General features: G+C 43.2%; 1 protein-coding gene across 1 annotated transcript in view; it reads right to left on the reverse strand.

The window, feature by feature from the left end:
- Positions 1-21,667, reverse strand: part of MYO1D (myosin ID) — a 356,217-nt gene that overhangs the window by 109,041 nt on the left and 225,509 nt on the right. The window contains exons 20-21 of the mRNA XM_073326164.1: positions 10,927-11,040; positions 4,457-4,611 (exon numbers count right to left, since the gene is read on the reverse strand). Of these exons, the coding sequence (XP_073182265.1) occupies positions 4,457-4,611; positions 10,927-11,040 (269 nt within the window). The remainder of the gene's footprint in view (positions 1-4,456; positions 4,612-10,926; positions 11,041-21,667) is intronic.

Genomic DNA, 21,667 nt, shown 5'->3' on the forward strand with positions numbered 1-21,667 from the left:
TCTCCACCTTCTCCCCAGATCACTTCCCAATATCTCCCATCTTGGGTTGTTTGTCCTAGTCTCTTTACCCAGACAGTCACAGTTCCCCCCTCCCCACCGTCTCAGAAGGTCTGTCTTCCCTTACCCTCTCTGGATCCCAGTCTGTCTCCTTGTCAAGCAAATCCCGGTCTTCCCTCCCAGCTCCTTGTTCAATCTCCGTGTTCTCACATTCTCCAACTAGCTCTGCCTACAATGGCATGAGGCCCACCTGCGACTGCTAGCAGCAAATATCCCCAAGGGCTGGATATAGGACACTAGATGGGGAGGGCTCTGAGTTACTACAGTGAATTCTTTCCCAGGTGTCTGGCTGGTGGGTCTTGCCCATGTGCTCTGAGTTGAACTGATCACCATGGGGTCATGAAGGAATTTCCCCCGGGCCAAACTGGCAGAGACCACGGGGAGTTTTTGCCTTCCTCTGCAGCATGGGGTTTAAACTAGAGTATATGGTGGATTCTCTGTAACTTGAAGTCTAAGTCATGATTTGAGGACTTCAGTAACTCAGCCAGAGGTTAGGGGTCTAATGCAGGAGTGGGTGGGTGAGGTTCTGTGACTTGCAATGTGCAGGAGGTCAGCTAGATGATTACAGTGATCCCTTCTGGCCTCAAACTCCTTCCCGCCTCCTGTTTCCCTCACCCACTCTGTCACAATCTCTTTGCCCAGCTAGTCATAACCTCTCTTTCTCAGGCTCCTAAGTCCCAGCCTGCTCTTTACCACTCTCCCCCACCCCCCAGCTGCCAGGAGACTTTTGTGTCCAGTTAGTCCCACCCACCATTTCTCAAAGTTCCCTTCTCACCAGGCTGCTAGTCCCAGACTACTCCATTCACTGCCCCTCATCAGGTTCTTGTCTCCTCTACAATACAAGACAAGAACCAGATGCTGCTTCCTCTTCCACAATGCCTGGGTGCCACAGGCTCCCTGCTCTGAGTTATGGTGCCCAGCCCACCTTGAATTTTTCTGGCAGCCTTTAACAAATTTCCACTGAACAGGTGCAGGATGATTTTCAAAGGCTTGTAATTCAGCCAAATATATGTGGATTTTTTTACAGGGAAAGCAAAAGGCACACTCCCTGACAGAGGCTGCCTCCCCCTGCCAATTTCAAGTCTCTGCGCCTTTAAAGCTTTGAGGAATTAGAACTTCTCAACAGAACAGCTGCAAGAATTTAACACTGCAAAACATTTTCCCCAAACCTCATTCTCTGAAACAGCTGAACTGTTTTCGCCGACATTTTCCAAAAAATTCAGCCTGAGAAACACCAGCATGTAAAATTTCAGCCCAATAGTTAAGAGGTTGGCAAAGGTGTGAGAAAATGAAAAAAAATCTTACAATGAAAAGCACCAGGCAACTTTAACTATAGGGGTTGCTGCCAGCTATACCTATAATACACATTTGAATACATCTACCATATTAATATAGTGTAGTATACTGACACGTGAACACACCCTGAAAGTTAAATATCCATTGTTCATTTATGTCCACAGACTTGAGCAAGCAGAAGAATTAACACAGTAATTAAGAACTCCAACATATAAACTAAGTGTTAGAAACCTAGTTCAAAGGAACTATCATTAAATTAGCCTTGCTTCTATCCCAAAAAATGATATTTAATCTGGAGTCACTTTGTACACTGATCCTTAAACATAAAAAAAAACCCCAACCTGATTTAAAGAAAAGACTCCAGCATTCATATCATGGTGGCCATGAAATACTCTGTGTGCTCCATACAGGGTGACTTAAACAGAGACCCCTTCCACAACTTCCTTTTACAACTAGTGAAAACATATCTTCAGCTGCCACAGGTGTGGAGTGTATCAAGTGTGAAGCACTGCTCTGAAGTCACATTACACGGTCACTATCAAACTGGAGATTTTACTGCTGGATCTACTTTCTTTTCATGGCCACCTCTTGACAGGCACCACAGAGAAACCTAACACTTGCCATCTGCATGCAGTGATTTTCAGCTAATAATAGTTTAACAAGGAACTCTCAAAGTCTCTCTGAAGCAATAGGTCAGCTAATCCCTTCCACGGGGAGGATTTTACTTCCAGAAAACTGAAGCCAGCTGAGAAAGAAGGTATTTCCTTTTATTAGATTTCAGAGTTGGACCCTGCTGCCTGTCTTTTCTCTCTTTCGCTGCCACCAACAACCCCAACTGTGGATGAGAGAATAGATATTTGTACCCTCTAAAGGGTACAAAATACTTTCTTTCTACTCCTTAGCTGTGGGGGGGGAGGGGGGAAAAGGGAGGAGTAGAAGCAGGAGTTTGCCACAAGGTCTTTGTGATGGTCTTTATGAGGGGTAATGCTACCCTTGAGGGCCCCTCAGGAGCTAAGATGTCCACCATGGGGTCCACTGATTTGACCACCTTCTCAGCCTGTAGCCCCATGTTATGAGCCAACCTGCGCAACAGCTCCTGGTGTGCTTTATCATCAATGGGGGGAGGCCCAGAGGAAGACGACCTCACCACCACCTCATCAGGCGAAGATGACGAAGACGCCTGAGGCGTTACCAGGCCCTCCTGTCCCTCCAGCTCCCTGGAATCGTCCTGTCCAGTGCCTTGCTGCTTGGTGCTGATTGTGGCCTCAATGTCAGCCATGGTGCCGGGACCCAGACAGGACTCTGCGCCGTGGTGCAAAACTGTCTCGGTGCCTCATGGTGGGATATGGTCCCGGGGTGATGGAGGGGCATGACTTTCCGAAATTACTGACTGGGAGCCTCTGGAATAAGTGTCCTGGGCCTTATGGTATGCTCATGGGGTCCAGAATGGCCATTGCACAGGCCCTTACCAATGCACGATCGAGGGGCCTTGACCTGCCTCCTGTCTATAGCGGCACCACTCCGACGGGTGCTGGGTGCGCCTGGATTAGTAGGACTCTGCCTCTGAGTCTGATGACTGGGACTCCAAGGACGGAGACCACAATGGAGCCGAGCGGTACGGTGCCGCAGAGATGGCGAGCGGTGCCGCATTATTGCGGGCTTGCCTCACGCCTTGCGGTGCCCAAGGCATATCTCGCCTGACAGGGGACTGTGGTGCCGGTATGGCAATCAGGTCCCTGGCCACTTCAAATGTGTCTGGGGTGGAAGGGAGCTCCAACTCCCCCGCCTGGCACTCTCTAGCAGGAGAGTCCAATGGTGCCAGACTCAATGGATCCCTCTGCAGGCCTGAAGTCGACGGTGCCGTTTCCTGTTAGACAGGCGCTGGATGCCCCTGCACGGGATGCACACCACTAGCGCAATGCTCCTTGAGGCGGGCCTCACAGAGACTGATCCCCACATGTGGTGTTGCTCTCTGTTGGGGATTTCTCCTCCACACGCCCTGGTGAGAGCATCACTGGGGAAAAGAGACTACTAGCTAACACTTACTACTAGCTATATACAATAAGAAACTAGACTCAGACTATCTGTGAGGTGGTGAGGCTACAACCACAGGCTGTAAGAAGGAACTGAGGGGGGTCGGGGTGGCACCGCCTCATATAGCCAGAGGAGGGGCCACAGCCACGTGAGCCACCCCTCTATGGGTACTGCTAGGAAATCTCTCTGGCTCTGGCACACTGGGCATGCACACACCTAAGTGGAATACACATCTTCATCTACTTTAATTTCTGCTCATCCATAACGTTGGAACATAAGAACAGCTATACTGGGTCAGACCAAAGGTCCATCTAGCTCAGTATCCAGTCTTCCGACAGTGGACAATCCCAGGTGCCTCAGAGCGAATGAGCAGAACAGGTGATCATCAAGTGATCCATCCCCTGTCACTCATTTTTAGCTTCTGGCAAACGGAGGCTAGGGACACCATCCCTGCCCATCCTGACTAATAGCCACTGATGGACCTATCCTTCATGAATTTATCTAATTTTTTTTGAACCCTGTTATAGGTTCACCCTCGGCCTTCACAACAATCTCTGGCAAAGAGTTCCACAGGCTGACTGTGCGTTGTGTGAAGAAATGCTTCCTTCTGTTTGTTTTAAACCTGCTGCCTATTACTTTCATTGTGTGACCCCTAGTTCTTGTGTTATGAGAAGGAGTAAATAACACTTCCTTATTTTCTTTCTCCACACCAGTCATGATTTTTTCGACCTCAATCATATCCCCCCCTTAGTCATCTCTTTTCCAAGCTGAAAAGTCCCAGTTTTATTAATCTCTCCTCATACGGAAGCCATTCCACACCTCTAATCGTTTCTGTTGCCCTTTTCTGAACCTTTTCCAATTCCAATATATCTTTTTTGAGATGGGGTGACCACATGTACATGCAGTACTCAAGATGTGGGTCTACCATGGATTTATATAGTGGCAATATGATATTTGAAAGAATACAGTATAATGAGTCAGCACTGATATAAAGCAAGTTCATCAAACAACTTTAAGGGTCATCACAGACCTGATGAGCTGGATTCTGAACTTTCACAGAATAACTGACCTCTTGAAATGGTTTGCCAGGACTCCAACCAGCTCTCCAATTCTGCTTTCATTAGTTGGCTGTCTGTTGAAGAGGCAGACAATGAGGTCTTTGTTATCCTTTGTGTGGAAGACCACAAGCTGGTCCTTTCCATTGGAGACACTCAATCCCGTCAACTACAGAGAGAAAGCACAGAATAGTCTTATGGCATATATCTTGGTAACAATCCTCCACTACCAGAGGAAAGGACTAAATCTAATATACCTTTTCCATCTTTAATTTTGACCATCTACTTCAGTATGCTATCCCATCTTTTCAGTTTTTAGCTCTGAAAGGATCACAGAACTAAATATTTCCATGAGAGAGTTTAGCATGCGTGGCTTTTTCAATGCTCCCCCTGAAAGCCCAGAAAAACTCAAGGGAAAGAAGGGAAGATTGAAACTACACATTATCCTGGAAGCCAGCAGTTGAAACAAAGGACAAGAATAGACTCCCGAGACCTTACTCAGTCTGGCCCAACTTTCTGTGGGATTACTAGTAGTATTTATTATTTGTATTATCATAGCACCTAGGAGCCCAGGTCATTGACCAGGGCCCCATTCTTCTCGGTGTTGTGCCCCCCTCTGAAAATGGAGGAACCTGTTTCCAATTGTTTGGAGTGCCTACCACCAAGTATCTTTGGAGGGATACCATTATGCCAGGTGGCAGTAGGCCCACAACCCTGCTTTTCCTTTCCAAAGGAAGCCAGTAGCAGAATGGTAGCACGGCTGAGAACACATTTCTTTCTCTCAAGCTAACAATCTAATGTAGCCCTTTGTATTTAACAATGTGCAGATAATATAAAAGATATAAGGAAACAGGAAAATCAAGAGACCCCCAGGAAAAAAACAACAACAGTAAACTCCACAAAGATCAGATACAGCAGACATTCTTCTCTGGAAATTTAGCTTCTGTGAGCCTCATCAGGGATTGCACAGCTCCTCTCCAGAAATGTCCGGAGATACCAGGAACATGCTCATCCTCTAAAAATGAGGTGGAAGAACCTGATAAGCATAATACTGATGGAACCTGAAAGTACTCAGGCCTTCTTTTCTAAAAGAATTTCCTTCTACAAACTCCCACATCCTGTGATCAAACATTTATGCTAATCCAGTCAGAGACTACTCTGTACCCTGAGAAGCCTGTCTGATTTTCAGAACTGGTCAGGGTACATCAAGAATCCTCCCACAAGGCCAGTCAAACGCTTAACACGACTGTGGCATCCCCCAAAAGTATATGTAATGAACACCACAGTAGCTGCCACCAAATTTTGTACAGATCTCTGGCACAAAAGAGCCCTGGACTATTCACCCTCTTCAGAGGTGCTCATGATCTGAGAGCAGCTCACTGCTTCTGGACTAAGCTTTCACACAAACTATACAGACTCATTTTAATATGTCAAATACCCAGCAGTGATCTCCTGCACACAATAGGATTTTACTCTCCACTACCCACAATACTTAAAAAGATTATAAAACAATTTTTAAACAAGTTACACTTCATGCATGGAAATTGTCAGCTGCCTGAGTGTACAGTGTCCCTTAAAATTAATTTGCATGTTTAAATATCATGCCATTGATCACAACAGAACCTCATGGGTTAGTGCTATCTGGGCTTTAAATGTGCATCTAACGGAGGGAAAAAAAATGAATTGAAATCAATGAATTTTAAAAGCCTGTTTAAAAATTAATAATTAACTGAGCTGCTTTAGGAGGCCAACAGCCCTTGAACAAAGAATTCTCTTGCTTTTCTATCTCAGGCTTAAAAAATTAACACCAAATCTTGAACACAGCACATAAAAAGGAAAGAAAATTGTCTCACTAAGTACAAAGAATGGTAATCATTCAGTTTCCGGGGTGTTAGTTGTGAAGGTCAGAAAAAACTCAAAACTTTGAACGTCTGTCCTTTTTAAAAATCAGAAATATATGTATATACTGTGAAAAGTAGCCAAAGAAGAAATTCCTTCCACTGCTTTGTCAATCACCTTTAAACTGCCCTCTGCCATCTTGAAAAATCAGTTTCCCCCCTCTGTAGGGGAGACTAAAATGAATGCCGCATTAAAACTATTACCAGCACACTCACTTTATAGCAGAATCTCAAAATAGAAACACTTTAATCCAGACAAGGCTGTAATAAACTGGGAGTAAGGAAGACATCTCTGAAACAAAAATACCAAAATCCTTTGAATTTTCCCCTTTTCCAGAGAGCTTTAAGGGTTTTTTTCTGCCTAGATTTTATTAAAATGTCAAGACGTGTGTTTGTAATAATATGTAAGTATGTTTCCAGAGTAATTAATTCCAGATTCCTCAATGTCTAGCATATTCAAACAAATATAGTTTGTAACTCCATACACAAAATCAAAGACTCCTTTGTAAAGAGACAAGGAGAGCATACAAAATCCAGGATCTGAATTGCATTAAGCAGTCATTCATTAAGGGAAAGTCTTTGCCATTACATATGAGCAATAAGCAGTTAAAGAAAATGGTAAAGTACAGGATGGCTTCTTGAGCTCAAAACAAGTTCATGGGTAGCACCAGACATCAGCTGACTGTCTCCAATGAGATCGCCATGGAAACACCATCCCTAAGGATGTTGCCATGTTGATAGGGTGCTTTAGAAATGTTGATAGTGAATATTGCTGGCAGGCAGATGAATTTCAGCCGGGTTCACCCTTGTACACATTAGAAGGGCAATCCATCTTCCAGATGAACATATATCTTTCTAGCAAGGAACATCTAATAGAGCAAGCACAGAGGCTGGTGGTAATTATCATCCATTTACTTCTTTAAAACATCCACATCAATCCAAAGAACTGTGTTTTTTCAACAAAGAAAAACACCTGTATTATTAATTGGCTACTTATGCCACCTCCCTCATCAAAATATACACCAATATAAAAACCAGTGCTATTATTGAAGAGACCATATGTGCTGAAAAATGAGAACTACACTAGGCAGCTCAAATGGTAAGGGACAAACCACAAACATTCAAATCACTAGATAAGGTACGAAACAAATCTACAAACAGAAAGAAATGATGGATGAGCTTGAGCAAAAATCACAGGCACGGGTTTAATTTAGGGGGCCCTGTAAAAATGAAAATAAAACATTTCACATATTGTGTCTAAATCATCTCAACTCTGCATTCTCTTCTCCTCACTGCCCATTCCTGCAGGATGCCACTAGCTCAACAGTAAATCAGTATAACAAGGATTCAGGCAGCATGCCTCAGCACTATGATGCAATTTCTTTGGTCCTATTCTAATATTCCCAAGGGTTGTTCCCTGTAATTAAAACATATATGAAGAGGGGCCCAGGATTGCAAAGTAGTTATTTACTATTACAGTGTTTGAAGACGACATGCTCATATAAAGCATTTCAAATTCAGAACACTAACATTCTGAGGTCTCTATAGTTCACAGAATATTTTCGTTTTGCCCCATTACCCCTCTTACAAAATACCCCAAGGTCTCTTCACAATTATTTAGATTGAGGAGATTGTTCAATACAGGAGTCCAGATTGGGTCCAGATTGAGTCCAGTGTAGTGAGTGTCCTTAACTAGCACTTCTGGGAAGTCCCCACTCCATTCATGTGAATGGATGTTCTATGGGAAGGACTGCAACAACAAGCTATTCGCACCCAAAATGTGTTTTCCAGGCAACTTGCACAAGACTGTACATCTGACTTCTTTGTGACCTTCAATTTTTAAAACATTAAGAAGTTTTCCAAGCAAGCCATGCTGTGCTCAGGCTGATAGCTGTCCGTATCAAGGCATAGAACGTTGTTACAGAATAATATAGTCTCCCTCTGCTAGATGAACGCAGAGACAAAGCTCAGCCTTTAAAATTTTATTTCATATAGGTTTAATGTGAAACACTTCCTTCAAAGATGACAGTGGTCATCTGATAAATGTGGACTTATTTCAATTACCAATGTAGCAAGTTACTTGTATTGATCTAACCATTTGGTTTGAGACAATGGGATAGCAAGCTCACAGTTGCTCACTAGAACATAAATCAGAAACCAGATTTTCATTAACTCAGGGATCAAATGAATTTTGATTCCTTAAACAAAAATAAAAGCCAGCAGCTTGCTTCAAACGTACAGTTTGCTTTTTAGATTCCCTGTATATTTTCATAAGTTGGTTTGGGTTGTCTGGAGTCAGCCATCCAGCTACCAAACCAGCTGACAATTTCATTTTGTACTATTAGGAAATAATGTGAATGGAACAGAACATCAGCCCAGGAAAACACCCCACAGCTGCTACATAAACTTAGAGGCAAGGCCTGTTTTCAAAGGAGGCACTGATTCCATGACAATGCTCTATTGCAATAGCTATTCTTATTAGAACAAGTGGCTAACACAGGCAGATGTTAACCCATTAGGCAGAGAGCTATGGTGTGTGTTCATGAGCCACTGGGGCATTTCTTGGCTGGTTGAAGAGCAAAGCATGCAGCAGGGCTGGATGGTGAGTAAAGAACCAGTGCTAACGATACGGGAGGGAGCTAGTAACTATGGCTACATATGCAGCAAATATTATTCATTCCCCACTCCCCATTTTCACCGTCATTTACAATAAAGGAATACCCAGATTTATTGATGAAATCCTAACCGTACATTCAGTGGGACTCTGTACAGCTGTGACATTGCCAAAGTAGCCCAACCAGCCCGTGTAGTTTTGTACTAGCTACAGCATAAGAACATAGGAATGACCATATTGGGTCAGACCAAAGGTCCCCCCAGCCCAGTATCCTGTCTGCCGACAGTGGCCAATTCCAGGTGTCCCAGAGGGAGTGAACCTAACAGGTAATGATCGAGTGATCTCTCTCCTGCCATCCATCTCCATCCTCTGACAAAGAGAGGCTAGGGACACCATTCCTTATCCATCCTGGCTAATAGCCATTAATGGACTTAACCTCCATGAATTTATCCAGTTCTCTTTTAAACCCTGTTATAGTCCTAGCCTTCACAATTTCCTCAGGCAAGGAGTTCCACAGGTTGACTGTGCGCTGAGTGAAGAAGAACTTCCTTTTTTGTTTGTTTTAAATCTGCTGCCCATTAATTTCATTTGGTGGCCCCTCGTTCTTATATTGCGGGAACAATTAAATAACTTTTCCTTATTCACTTTCTCCACACCACGCATGAGTTTATAGACCTCTATCATATCCTCCCTTAGTCTCCTCTTTTCCAAGCTGAAAAGTCCTAGCCTCTTTAATCTCTCCTCATATGGGACCCATTCCAAACCCCTAATCATTTTAGTTGCCCTTTTTTGAACCTTTGCTAATGCCAGTATATCTGTTTTGAGATGAGGGGACCACATCTGTATGCAGTATTCAAGATGTGGGCGTACCATGGATTTATATAAGGGCAATAAGATATTCTCCGTTTTATTCTCTATCCCTTTTTTTTAATGATTCCTAACATCCCGTTTGCTTTTTTGACTGCCGCTGCACACTGCGTGGACGTCTTCAGAGAACTATCCACGATGACTCCAAGATCTTTCTCCTGATTAGCTGTAGCTGAATTAGCCCCCATCATATTGTACATATAGTTGGGGTTATTTTTTCCCATGTGTATTACTTTACATTTATCCACATTAAATTTCATTTGTCATTTTGTTGCCCAATCACTTAGTTTTGTGAGATTTTTTTGACGTTCTTCACAGTCTGCTTTGGTCTTAACTATCTTGAGCAGTTTAGAATCATCTGTAAACTTTGCCATCTCGCTATTTACCCCTTTCTCCAGATCATTTATGAATAGGTTGAATAGGATTGGTCCTAGGACTGACCCTTGGGGAACACCACTAGTTACCCCTCTCCATTCTGAAGCAGGTTTAACTCAGGCTGCGAAATTTAAGTAGTAGCAAACCAGCTAAAAGGGACACTGAAGAGCTAAAAGGCCAGCTCTTTCCACCCCTTCTTCACCAGTGATAATCTCCTGCTTTGTCAATATGAGTTAAGTCTCTGCTAGCCTGAGGACCAGATACTCCAATCCAATTCAATATTTGGCTCTGTTTACTATTTAATATACATTTTATCAACACGCGTTCAAATATTAAGGGTTAGAGAAACCCACAAAGGCATGGAAATTCTGAGTTAGAGCTGCTGTGACTTTCTAACCTCATTTTATGGGACCACAATCCTGCAATGTATTGTACACAAACAATAAAACAATTTGAAGAGGAAAACATAATGAGTAGTTTGGTTTCTGGCCTTCATATAGATATTGGAATTAAAAGGAACATTATTTAGCAGCATTTAAATAGTGCTTTACATCTTCAAAGCGCTTTACAAACATTAAACATATAAGTGATGCAAATGTAGGTATCATCTCAATTTTACAGGAGGGGAAACTGAGTCAATTAAGTGCCTTGTTCAAGACCAGAGGGAGTGTGTGTGTCAGAGCCTGAGATTAGAACTCTGAAGCCATTGGATTCCAGTCCTCATACTTACATTGTAAAGTGGGATGGTATTCATCACCTTATACTGCTTCATAGGATCCATTTTATAAAGGTGTCGATCAGTGATAAAAATTGCTCGGTCCTCCACCTTATTAAAGCGATTAACCTGGAAAAAGGCAAATCCCCATAGATGTTAAGTCTCACAAATTACTTCAAGTTGCTTGAAAGGATCAAAATGCATGGTATCAAGTTCCTACATATGTAAGTGCACCTAACAGAAACAACAGGGAACATTACTGTGTGACCTGAAGAGGTTTAACATTTGCTTCAAAATTTCTATGCCAAACCTGGGATGTGGAGCTATAACATGTAAATATCTTCATTAAGGTAGCTCCATATCCTCAGGTTTCTTATGAACCATAAAGCTGGGTAGTATCTGGGGACAATGTGAAATGCATTTCATACTCTATTGTGATAATTTACAAATGAAGTAATTTAATATAATTCAGTGAAAAAAGTCATGTTTTAATGCAGTACTTGTACTCAGTAAATGTTAAGCCAATTACAGAGATTCTTCGAATTCAGTAAAGAACCATTAATTCTCCTGCTGAGACTCATCACTATCATATCACTTTTCAGCCCCACTGGCTGCCAACAAGAGTCCAACAGAACCTGAAATTAACTGGATACATGTCAAGGCACTAGAGGGACAATCCTCAGAAATGCACAGGTGGTTCATTCATTTTAAGCTAAACTCATTACAGTTCTATCCTAGTAGGATATTGTCCGTATGACTGAACACTCAGAATGAGGGGATCCCTCTGGAAGCTGATCTTAATGCATGGTATATTGAAGGACGGCTTGAGAACAATGATAAAAAGCATTTTTCTGAAGTGGCTACATTAAGTTTCCCTTGTGCTGATCATTGCTGAACCTTACTTCACCTCAGTTACTATACTGAATTTCTCACTACATCAAATCTGATGGAATTAAGAGGGCACCAATCCTCTGACTGAAACAGTCTTCCCAATCTAGTAGGGTATGCCCCTTGGATTAGTGTCCAGTACAGAACAGCAGTTTAAGTCAGTTAGTATTTTGTCTTAATTCATGCATGTTACTATAATCAGGGGGAACTTACTGTTTCTATGCCATCACAGCAACCGGAAGATAGACATAATAAAAGGGCCAACTCATCTAATACACTAAAAGTAAAAGGTGTAATTTAGCAGCAAGCTATTTAAAACTAACATAAAATGTTTTCCCCTAGTTCTCAAGATTCTCTTTTCTGCATTCACTTTTAATCATCAGCAAAGTACCAAATGATCCCAGTACAACACCTCAGTCAGCCAGAGGGCTTGCTATTGCCATACAAATCATCTCTAGTGAGGCGCTCACATATTTTTGCTATCCATTAAAAATTGCAACTGTACTGGAGGGCTGGAGGATAGCAAGTGTGCCTATATATAAAAATGTTCTGGGGTGATCTAGGAAAGTGAAGACCAGTAAGCCAATTAGCCAGTTATAGATATAAGGCTAAAACAATAATTAAAAAAGAATAAAAACACTTGGAAAATCATGATATGATAGGGTCTAACAAGCACGGTTTCTGCAAACGGAAAACAGCATCTCATCGTTAAAATTCTTTGAATGTGTCAGTAAAATAGTGGATAAAAGAGAACGGGTTGACATACAGGGAGTCATAGAATCATAGAATATCAGGGTTGGAAGGGACCCCAGAAGGTCATCTAGTCCAACCCCCTGCTCAAAGCAGGACCAATTCCCAGTTAAATCATCCCAGCCAGGGCTTTGTCAAGCCTGACCTTAAAAACCTCTAAGGAACGAGATTCTACCACCTCCCTAGGTAACGCATTCCAGTGTTTCACCACCCTCTTAGTGAAAAAGTTTTTCCTAATATCCAATCTAAACCTCCCCCACTGCAACTTGAGACCATTACTCCTCGTTTTGTCATCTGCTACCATTGAGAACAGTCTAGAGCCATCCTCTTTGGAACCCCCTTTCAGGTAGTTGAAAGCAGCCATCAAATCCCCCCTCATTCTTCTCTTCTGCAGGCTAAACAATCCCAGCTCCCTCAGCCTCTCCTCATAACTCATGTGTTCCAGTCCCCTAATCATTTTTGTTGCCCTTCGCTGGACTCTCTCCAATTTATCCACATCCTTCTTGAAGTGTGGGGCCCAAAACTGGACACACTACTCCAGATGAGGCCTCACCAATGTCGAATAGAGGGGGACGATCACATCCCTCGATCTGCTCGCTATGCCCCTACTTATACATCCCAAAATGCCATTAGCCTTCTTGGCAACAAGGGCACACTGCTGACTCATATCCAGCTTCTCGTCCACTGTCACCCCTAGGTCCTTTTCTGCAGAACTGCTGCCTAGCCATTCGGTCCCTAGTCTGTAGCTGTGCATTGGGTTCTTCCGTCCTAAGTGCAGGACCCTGCACTTATCCTTATTGAACCTCATCAGATTTCTTTTGGCCCAATCCTCCAATTTGTCTAGGTCTTTCTGTAACCTATCCCTCCTTATACATATGGGAGTGTCACAGTACACCCATATTCTTCATAGAAATATGCTTATGGTATGAATATGGCATAACTAAGTTGTATTTGATGCAAGATGGGTCTTGTGAAATATCACTGGAAAGGTTATGATTTACTGAATGTGATTATCCTATTTGTATGCATGTATCATGGCTGTATCTGAAGTTAGGAATATAAACTCTATCAATTCCAAAAGTGTTTACACCTGGGAAACGCCCACCAGACAGTAGGCAATCAGCCTGAATGGGCCATTAGGAAAGACAATGGAATGGGTCTTTGAAGATGCTGATCTCCCATCTTCCTGGAGCTCCTTCCTGTGGACATTACAAATAAACCTTGTCTCATGGTTGCTTTGACACTGCATGGTCATAAGATCATGTCACCTTGTACTAGATCCCCATCTTGGGCTTTCAGTGTTTTTCCATTAAGAAGGAGGGGGTTGGGAGTCAGACTGGGAAACAAAAAATTCACACCATATGTAAATTCTATTTAAGGCTGAAGTGTGATTTAATCATGGTCGCTGGCTCTTCACTGGATCCCTGCCCAGGATGACTGCTGTAAACACCTAAGACTGATCTGGGAGAAGGACTGGGACCAGGCTGAGAAAGGTCAGCCTGTGAAGGGTATACCTGGAGATTTAAGTTGCAAACAGTGCAGTTTACCTTCAAGAAGGAGGATCCTGGGAACTACAGGCCAGTGAGCCTCACTTCAGTCCCCGGAAAAATCATGGAGCAAGTCCTCAAAGAATCAATCCTGAAGCACTTACATGAGAGGAAAGTGATCAGGAACAGTCAGCATGGATTCACCAAGGGAAGGTCATGCCTGACTAATCTAATCGCCTTCTATGATGAGATTACTGGTTCTGTGGATGAAGGGAAAGCAGTGGATGTATTGTATCTTGACTTTAGCAAAGCTTTTGACACGGTCTCCCACAGTATTCTTGTCATCAAGTTAAAGAAGTATGGGCTGGATGAATGCACTATAAGGTGGGTAGAAAGTTGGCTAGATTGTCGGGCTCAACGGATAGTGATCAATGGCTCCATGTCTAGTTGGCAGCCGGTGTCAAGTGGAGTGCCCCAGGGATCGGTCCTGGGGCCGGTTTTGTTCAATATCTTCATAAATGATCTGGAGGATGGTATGGATTGCACTCTCAGCAAATTTGCGGATGATACTAAACTAGGAGGAGTGGTAGATACGCTGGAGGGCAGGGACAGGATACAGAGGGACCTAGACAAATTGGAGGATTGGGCCAAAAGAAATCTGATGAGGTTCAATAAGGATAAGTGCAGGGTCCTGCACTTAGGACAGAAGAACCCAATGCACAGCTACAGACTAGGGACCGAATGGCTAGGCAGCAGTTCTGTGGAAAAGGACCTAGGGGTGACAATGGACAAGAAGCTGGATATGAGTCAGCAGTGTGCCCTTGTTGCCAAGAAGGCCAATGGCATTTTGGGATGTATAAGTAGGGGCATAGCGAGCAGATCGAGGGACGTGATCGTTCCCCTCTATTCGACATTGGTGAGGCCTCATCTGGAGTACTGTGTCCAGTTTTGGGCCCCACACTACAAGAAGGATATGGATATATTGGAGAGAGTCCAGCGAAGGGCAACAAAAATGATTAGGGGTCCGGAACTCATGAGTTATGAGGAGAGGCTGAGGGAACTGGGATTGTTTAGTCTGCAGAAGAGAAGAATGAGGGGGGATTTGATAGCTGCTTTCAACTACCTGAGAGGTAGTTCCAGAGAGGATGGTTCTAGACTATTCTCAGTGGTGGAAGAGGACAGGACAAGGAGTAATGGTCTCAAGTTGCAGTGGGGGAGGTTTAGGTTGGATATTAGGAAAAACTTTTTCACTAGGAGGGTGGTGAAACACTGGAATGCGTTGCCTAGGGAGGTGGTGGAATCTCCTTCCTTAGAAGTTTTTAAGGTCAGGCTTGACAAAGCCTTGGCTGGGATGATTTAATTGGGGATGGGTCCTGCTTTTGAGCAGGGGGTTGGACTAGATGACCTCCTGAGGTCCCTTCCAACCCTGATATTCTATGATTCTATTCTATGATTCTATGATTAAGAAACTCTGTAACCTGCAAAAAACAACATTTAGGGTGAGAAATTACTATTTGTAGCCAATTTCTTTTATAAATTAAGCCTATTTTACGTGTTTTGTTTTATTTGCTTAGTAATCTGCTTTGATCTGTTTCCTATCCCTTATAATCACTTAAAATCTGTCCTTTGTAGTTAATAAATTTATCTTTGTTTTCTATAAACCAGTTTGTGTAATTCATATTGCACAGGGAGGAAAGCAAAAAGCTGTGTATATCTCCCTCCACATTGAGGGAGGGGGCAATTTTTATGAGCTTGCGCTCTACAGATCTCTCTATACAGCACAAGACAATATAATTTTGGGTTTACACCCCAAAGGGGGTGTGCACGTGAGTGCTGGGTAAATCCCTTAGCTGAATCCTCCCACACAGAGCTGATTTCAGTCTGTATCTGCAGCTGGGTGTGGCCTTATCTGTGTGTGTGCTAGAGATGGCTTGAGGATCTGGCACAGCAAGAGTAGGGTGAGAAAGTCCAGGCTGGTGGAACAGGCAGGCTCAGTGGGACCCCAGTATATCAGGTGGCATCCCAGACGGAGGGCCCAACCCATCACAGGGAGGTTACTGACCTATATCTGAAGGTTCTTTGAGATATGTGAACTGTGGGTTATGCATGTGCACCATGCACCCAGAGCCAAAGAATATGAAAGTAGTGTTTGTTGGTCTGCACATGCACCCTGGTTCACCTCGTGTCTCTGTACAAGGGGATAAAGGGCTGGGCAGATCGTCTGCCTTTCCAGTTCCTTCTCTGCCACGAATCAGATAAGAGTGGAAGCAGAGGGGAAAGAGGGTGGGTAGTGGGTATGGGAATACAGTAGTGTAATACAGATAGGGACCAAACATCTCAAAGAGCCTCCAGTTTCAGGTCAGTAACCTCTCCTTCTTTGAGGGATGGTCCCTACTGTACTCCACTGTGGATGATTGACAAGCAGTACCTAAGTAGGAGGAAGGTGTGAGGATGTACAGGGTAGAGATGAGCAGAGGACCACCATCCCAAAGGAGGCATTAGCAGAGGAATCATGCAGCAGGGCATAATGTCTCACGTGAATGGAGCTCCACGTAGCTGCTTTACAGATGTCAAAGGATACCTCCTGAAGTGATGTGATTGCTGTTGCTTGTGCTGTGGTGGAATGAGCAGCTCTTACCCCTTGGGCAGGGAAGGGAAGGTTCAATAGCTGATAGAGTAGAATGAAGCCAGAGATCCATTTGGAGATTCTCTGGGTACAGTTCATGTACCTCCTGATTCTTTCTGCTACAGAAATGGATTGTCTTGGGGATTTCCTGATTGGTTTTGTTCTTTGCAGGTACAATAAGGTTTAAGTACCACATTGGGGAGTATGATTGGTGGTTGGGATAATGTGCATAGGCAGTTGGGAAAACCAGAAGAGGGAGATCAGAATGACCTGTGCTCTGTCCTGCCAGATTTATCGTTGAACTCATGGCAGGAGTGATAACGGAGGAAAGGCAGAGTTGAACTGGTCTGATCAAGGAAGAAGCAGAGTGTCAACCTGGAAGGGGCAACTGAAGGCTCCTCTGGAGCAATATGTGGTGCATTTCCTGTTTGCTTGAGATGTGAACAGATCCCTGGTTGGAGTTCCCTAGGTGTTTTAATTTGGGGTATACATTTAAGTTGAGCCTCTATTATGGTGTCTTTAAAAAGCTTCCATGCAACTTGCAGAGATTTCACTTTTGGCACTGTACCTTTTAATTTCTGTTTAACTAACTTCCTCATTTTTGTGTAGTTCCCCTTTCTGAAATTAAATGCTACCATGTTGGGCTGCTGTGGTGTTTTCCCTGCCACAAGGATATTAAATCTAACTATATAATGGTCACTATCACCAAGCAGTTCAGATATATTCACCTGTTGGACCAGATTCTGTGCTCCACTTAGGCCTAAATCAAGAATGCTTCTCCCCTTGTGGGTTCCAGGACTAGCTGCTCCAAGAAGCAATCATTTAAGGCATCAAGAAACTTTGTCTCTGCATCCCATCCTGAGGTGACATGTACCCAGTCAATATTGGGATAGTTGAAATCCCCCATTATTATTGAGTTTTTATTTTAATAGCTTCTCTAATCTCCCTAAGCATTTCACAGTCACTATCACCATCCTGGTCATGGATGCCATCATGGCAAAAGATAAACAGCAGGATGGATGCCTCAAGATCGTGTATTAGGTTTGGTGTTTAACACATTTAACAAGAATCTGGAAAAGGGCATGGGCAGTGGGATTTCTAGATGACAAAGTTACTTAGGTTAATGAAGTCCAGAGAAGACCGATGAACTTCAAAGGGACATAACCAAGCTAGATGAATGGGAAGCACAATGGCAAACAAAGTTAAATGTTGGTAAATGCAAAGTAATGCATATTGGAGGGAAAAATGAGAATACTTATACAGTTTACAGGGTTCTAAATTAACTATCTACTCAGAAAAAATTGATCTGAGCTCAATTTCAGACACTCATAGAAGACTTTGGCTCAATGCACAGCTGCATTCTAAAGCAAACAAGGTGTTTGAATATATTTGGAATGAGGTGGAAGACAACCTGAAAAACATGCCATATAAATCACTGGTGCAGCCTCATCTGGTTCCTATGTGCAGTATTGGTCATTCCATCTCAAAAAAGGATGTTGCAGAATATTCAGAGAAGGTAAAAAATTACTAGGTCTGGAAAAACTCTGACATGAAAAGATTTAAAAAATTGGGATTATTTTCTTCAGAAAGGAGATGAATAAAAGGGCATATAAAAAGGATATATAATACTGAATGGTCTAGAAAAGGTAGCTTGGGAGCTTCCGCTCTACGTATCCTGTAACACAAGTTAAGGGGACGATCAGAAATATAAAGGGAAGGGTAACCACCTTTCTGTATACAGTGCTATAAAATCCCTCCTGGCCAAAGGCAAAAAGCCTTTCACCTGTAAAGGGTTAATAAGCTAAGGTAACCTCGCTGGCGCCTGACCCAAAATGACCAATGAGGGGACAAGGTACTTTCAAATCTGGAAGTGGGGGGAACAAAGGGTTTGGCTGTCTGTGTAATGCTTTTGCCGGGAACCGATCAGAAATGCAGCCTTACAACTCCTGTTAAGTTAGTAAGTAATCTAGCTAGAAATGTGTTAGATTTCCTTTTGTTTAATGGCTGGTAAAATAAGCAGTGCTGAATGGAATGTATATTCCTGCTTGTGTGTCTTTTTGTAATTTAAGGCTTTGCCTAAAGGGATTCTCTATGTTTTGAATCTGATTACCCTGTAAGGTATTTACCATCCTGATTTTACAGAGGTGATTCTTTTACCTTTTCTTTAATTAAAATTCTTCTTTTAAGAACCTGATTGATTTTTCATTGTTCTTAAGATCCAAGGGTTTGGGTCTGTGCTCACCTGTACATATTGGTGAGGATTCTTATCAAGCCCTCCCCAGGAAAGGGGGTGTACGGCTTGGGGGGATATTTTGGGGGACGACATCTCCAAGTGGGCTCTTTCAATGATTGCAGAGCCATTGGCCATTATCTTAAAAAATCGTGGTGAACGGGGGAAGTCCCAGATGACTGGAAAAAGGCTAATGTAGTGCCAATCTTTAAAAAAGGGAAGAAGGAGGATCCTGGGAACTACAGGCCAGTGAGCCTCACCTCAGTCCCCGGAAAAATCATGGAGCAGGTCCTCAAAGAATCAATCCTGAAGCACTTACATGAGAGGAAAGTGATCAGGAACAGTCAGCATGGATTCACCAAGGGAAGGTCATGCCTGACTAATCTAATCGCCTTCTATGATGAGATTACTGGTTCTGTGGATGAAGGGAAAGCAGTGGATGTATTGTATCTTGACTTTAGCAAAGCTTTTGACACGGTCTCCCACAGTATTCTTGTCATCGAGTTAAAGAAGTATGGGCTGGATGAATGCACTATAAGGTGGGTAGAAAGTTGGCTACATTGTCGGGCTCAACGGGTAGTGATCAATGGCTCCATGTCTAGTAGGCAGCCGGTGTCAAGTGGAGTGCCCCAGGGATCGGTCCTGGGGCCGGTTTTGTTCAATATCTTCATAAATGATCTGGAGGATGGTGTGGATTGCACTCAGCAAATTTGCGGATGATACTAAACTAGGAGGAGTGGTAGATACGCTGGAGGGCAGGGATAGGATACAGAGGGACCTAGACAAATTGGAGGATTGGGCCAAAAGAAATCTGATGAGGTTCAATAAGGATAAGTGCAGGGTCCTGCACTTAGGACAGAAGAACCCAATGCACAGCTACAGACTAGGGACCGAATGGCTAGGCAGCAGTTCTGCGGAAAAGGACCTAGGGGTGACAGTGGACGAGAAGCTGGATATGAGTCAGCAGCGTGCCCTTGTTGCCAAGAAGGCCAATGGCATTTTGGGATGTATAAGTAGGGGCATAGCGAGCAGATCGAGGGACGTGATCGTTCCCCTCTATTCGACATTGGTGAGGCCTCATCTGGAGTACTGTGTCCAGTTTTGGGCCCCGCACTACAAGAAGGATATGGATAAATTGGAGAGAGTCCAGCAAAGGGCAACAAAAATGATTAGGGGTCTGGAACACATGACTTATGAGGAAAGGCTGAGGGAACTGGGATTGTTTAGTCTGCAGAAGAGAAGAATGAGGGGGGATTTGATAGCTGCTTTCAACTACCTGAGAGGTGGTTCCAGAGAGGATGGTTCTAGACTATTCTCAGTGGTAGAAGATGACAGGACAAGGAGTAATGGTCTCAAGTTGCAGTGGGGGAGGTTTAGGTTGGATATTAGGAAAAACTTTTTCACTAGGAGGGTGGTGAAACACTGGAATGCGTTACCTAGGAAGGTGGTAGAATCTCCTTCCTTAGAAGTTTTTAAGGTCAGGCTTGACAAAGCCTTGGCTGGGATGATTTAATTGGGGATTGGTCCTGCTTTGATCAGGGGGTTGGACTAGATGACCTCCTGAGGTCCCTTCCAAACCTGATATTCTATGATTCTTTCCTTGTTCTTTGTTTAAAACGCTTGGTGGTGGCAGCATACGGTTCAAGGACAAGGCAAAGTTTGTACCTTGGGGAAGTTTTTAACCTAAGCTGGTAAGAATAAGCTTAGGGGGTCTTTCATGCAGGTTCCCACATCTGTACCCTAGAGTTCAGAGTGGGGAAGGAACCTTGACAGGGACATTCATTGAAGTTTCACTGAATGGAACTGGGAAATTCAAAGCATAGTTTGTCATGTAATGTATAAACTGTGCAGCTCATTGCCATAGGACATTATTGAGGCAAAGAATTTAGCAAGGTTATGCCAGGGATTGGGCACTTATATGGATAACAAGAATATCCAGAATTATAAAGCTAATGCTAACATTAACTTTGGGAGGATATTAAAACTTCATACTTCAGGGTTTAAGACAAACTACTAGGGATTAGGTGGTTTCTTGCATCTGGTGCTGGCCACTGTGGAGTCAGAATACTGAACTACATGGACCATGGGTCTGATCCACTTTGGCAATTTCTATGCTCCCTCTGTAACAATTCCAGCAGCTATTAGCTGAGACTGGGAAGTGTGCCCAAGTCTTGCCAGGCTGTACAGAACAGTACCAAATCAAAGAGTACCACAAATTCCATCCCATGTGTGCTGTACATGTAGTTTTTAACATTCACACTGAACAATAAGCCCAGGTGTAACATGCAGAGATGTCCAGATAGGAAAGTACACTGGCTTGTCTCACAGGAAGAGCAAGGTTTTGCTTCTCTTAAAATTAACACCCTTTTCTGGATTTAAGCAATCAATACCTTATTTCTTTCCTTAGTTTCAGCATGTTCATGTAGATTAACAGCCTCATGCATACGGTGGGGTTTTCTTGATTTGTTTTAATCAACACTTCCTAAAGGGCATTTTCATTTTGGAAGGTTTTCTTCAAATGTTTAAAAATGCCAATGCATTAAAGACAACATTGTTGCTTTGTTGGCTCTGTAATGGAGTAAAGGTAGGTCTATTATGTTCTCAGCTACAATTGTTTATACCCCCATAGTGAGCATTCCTTTCTAGCTTGTGTTCTCTGCACCACACCAAGTAATTTCTTGTATTATTTATATTTTCACTGATTCAAATGAGACTCAAGACTTGCTCTTGTTCACAATTACAGTTTTGTAATCTCAAGTTTCAATTCAAGGAGGT

The sequence above is a fragment of the Lepidochelys kempii genome, chromosome 27, assembly GCF_965140265.1.
Source record: "Lepidochelys kempii isolate rLepKem1 chromosome 27, rLepKem1.hap2, whole genome shotgun sequence".
NCBI lineage: Eukaryota > Metazoa > Chordata > Testudines > Cheloniidae > Lepidochelys > Lepidochelys kempii.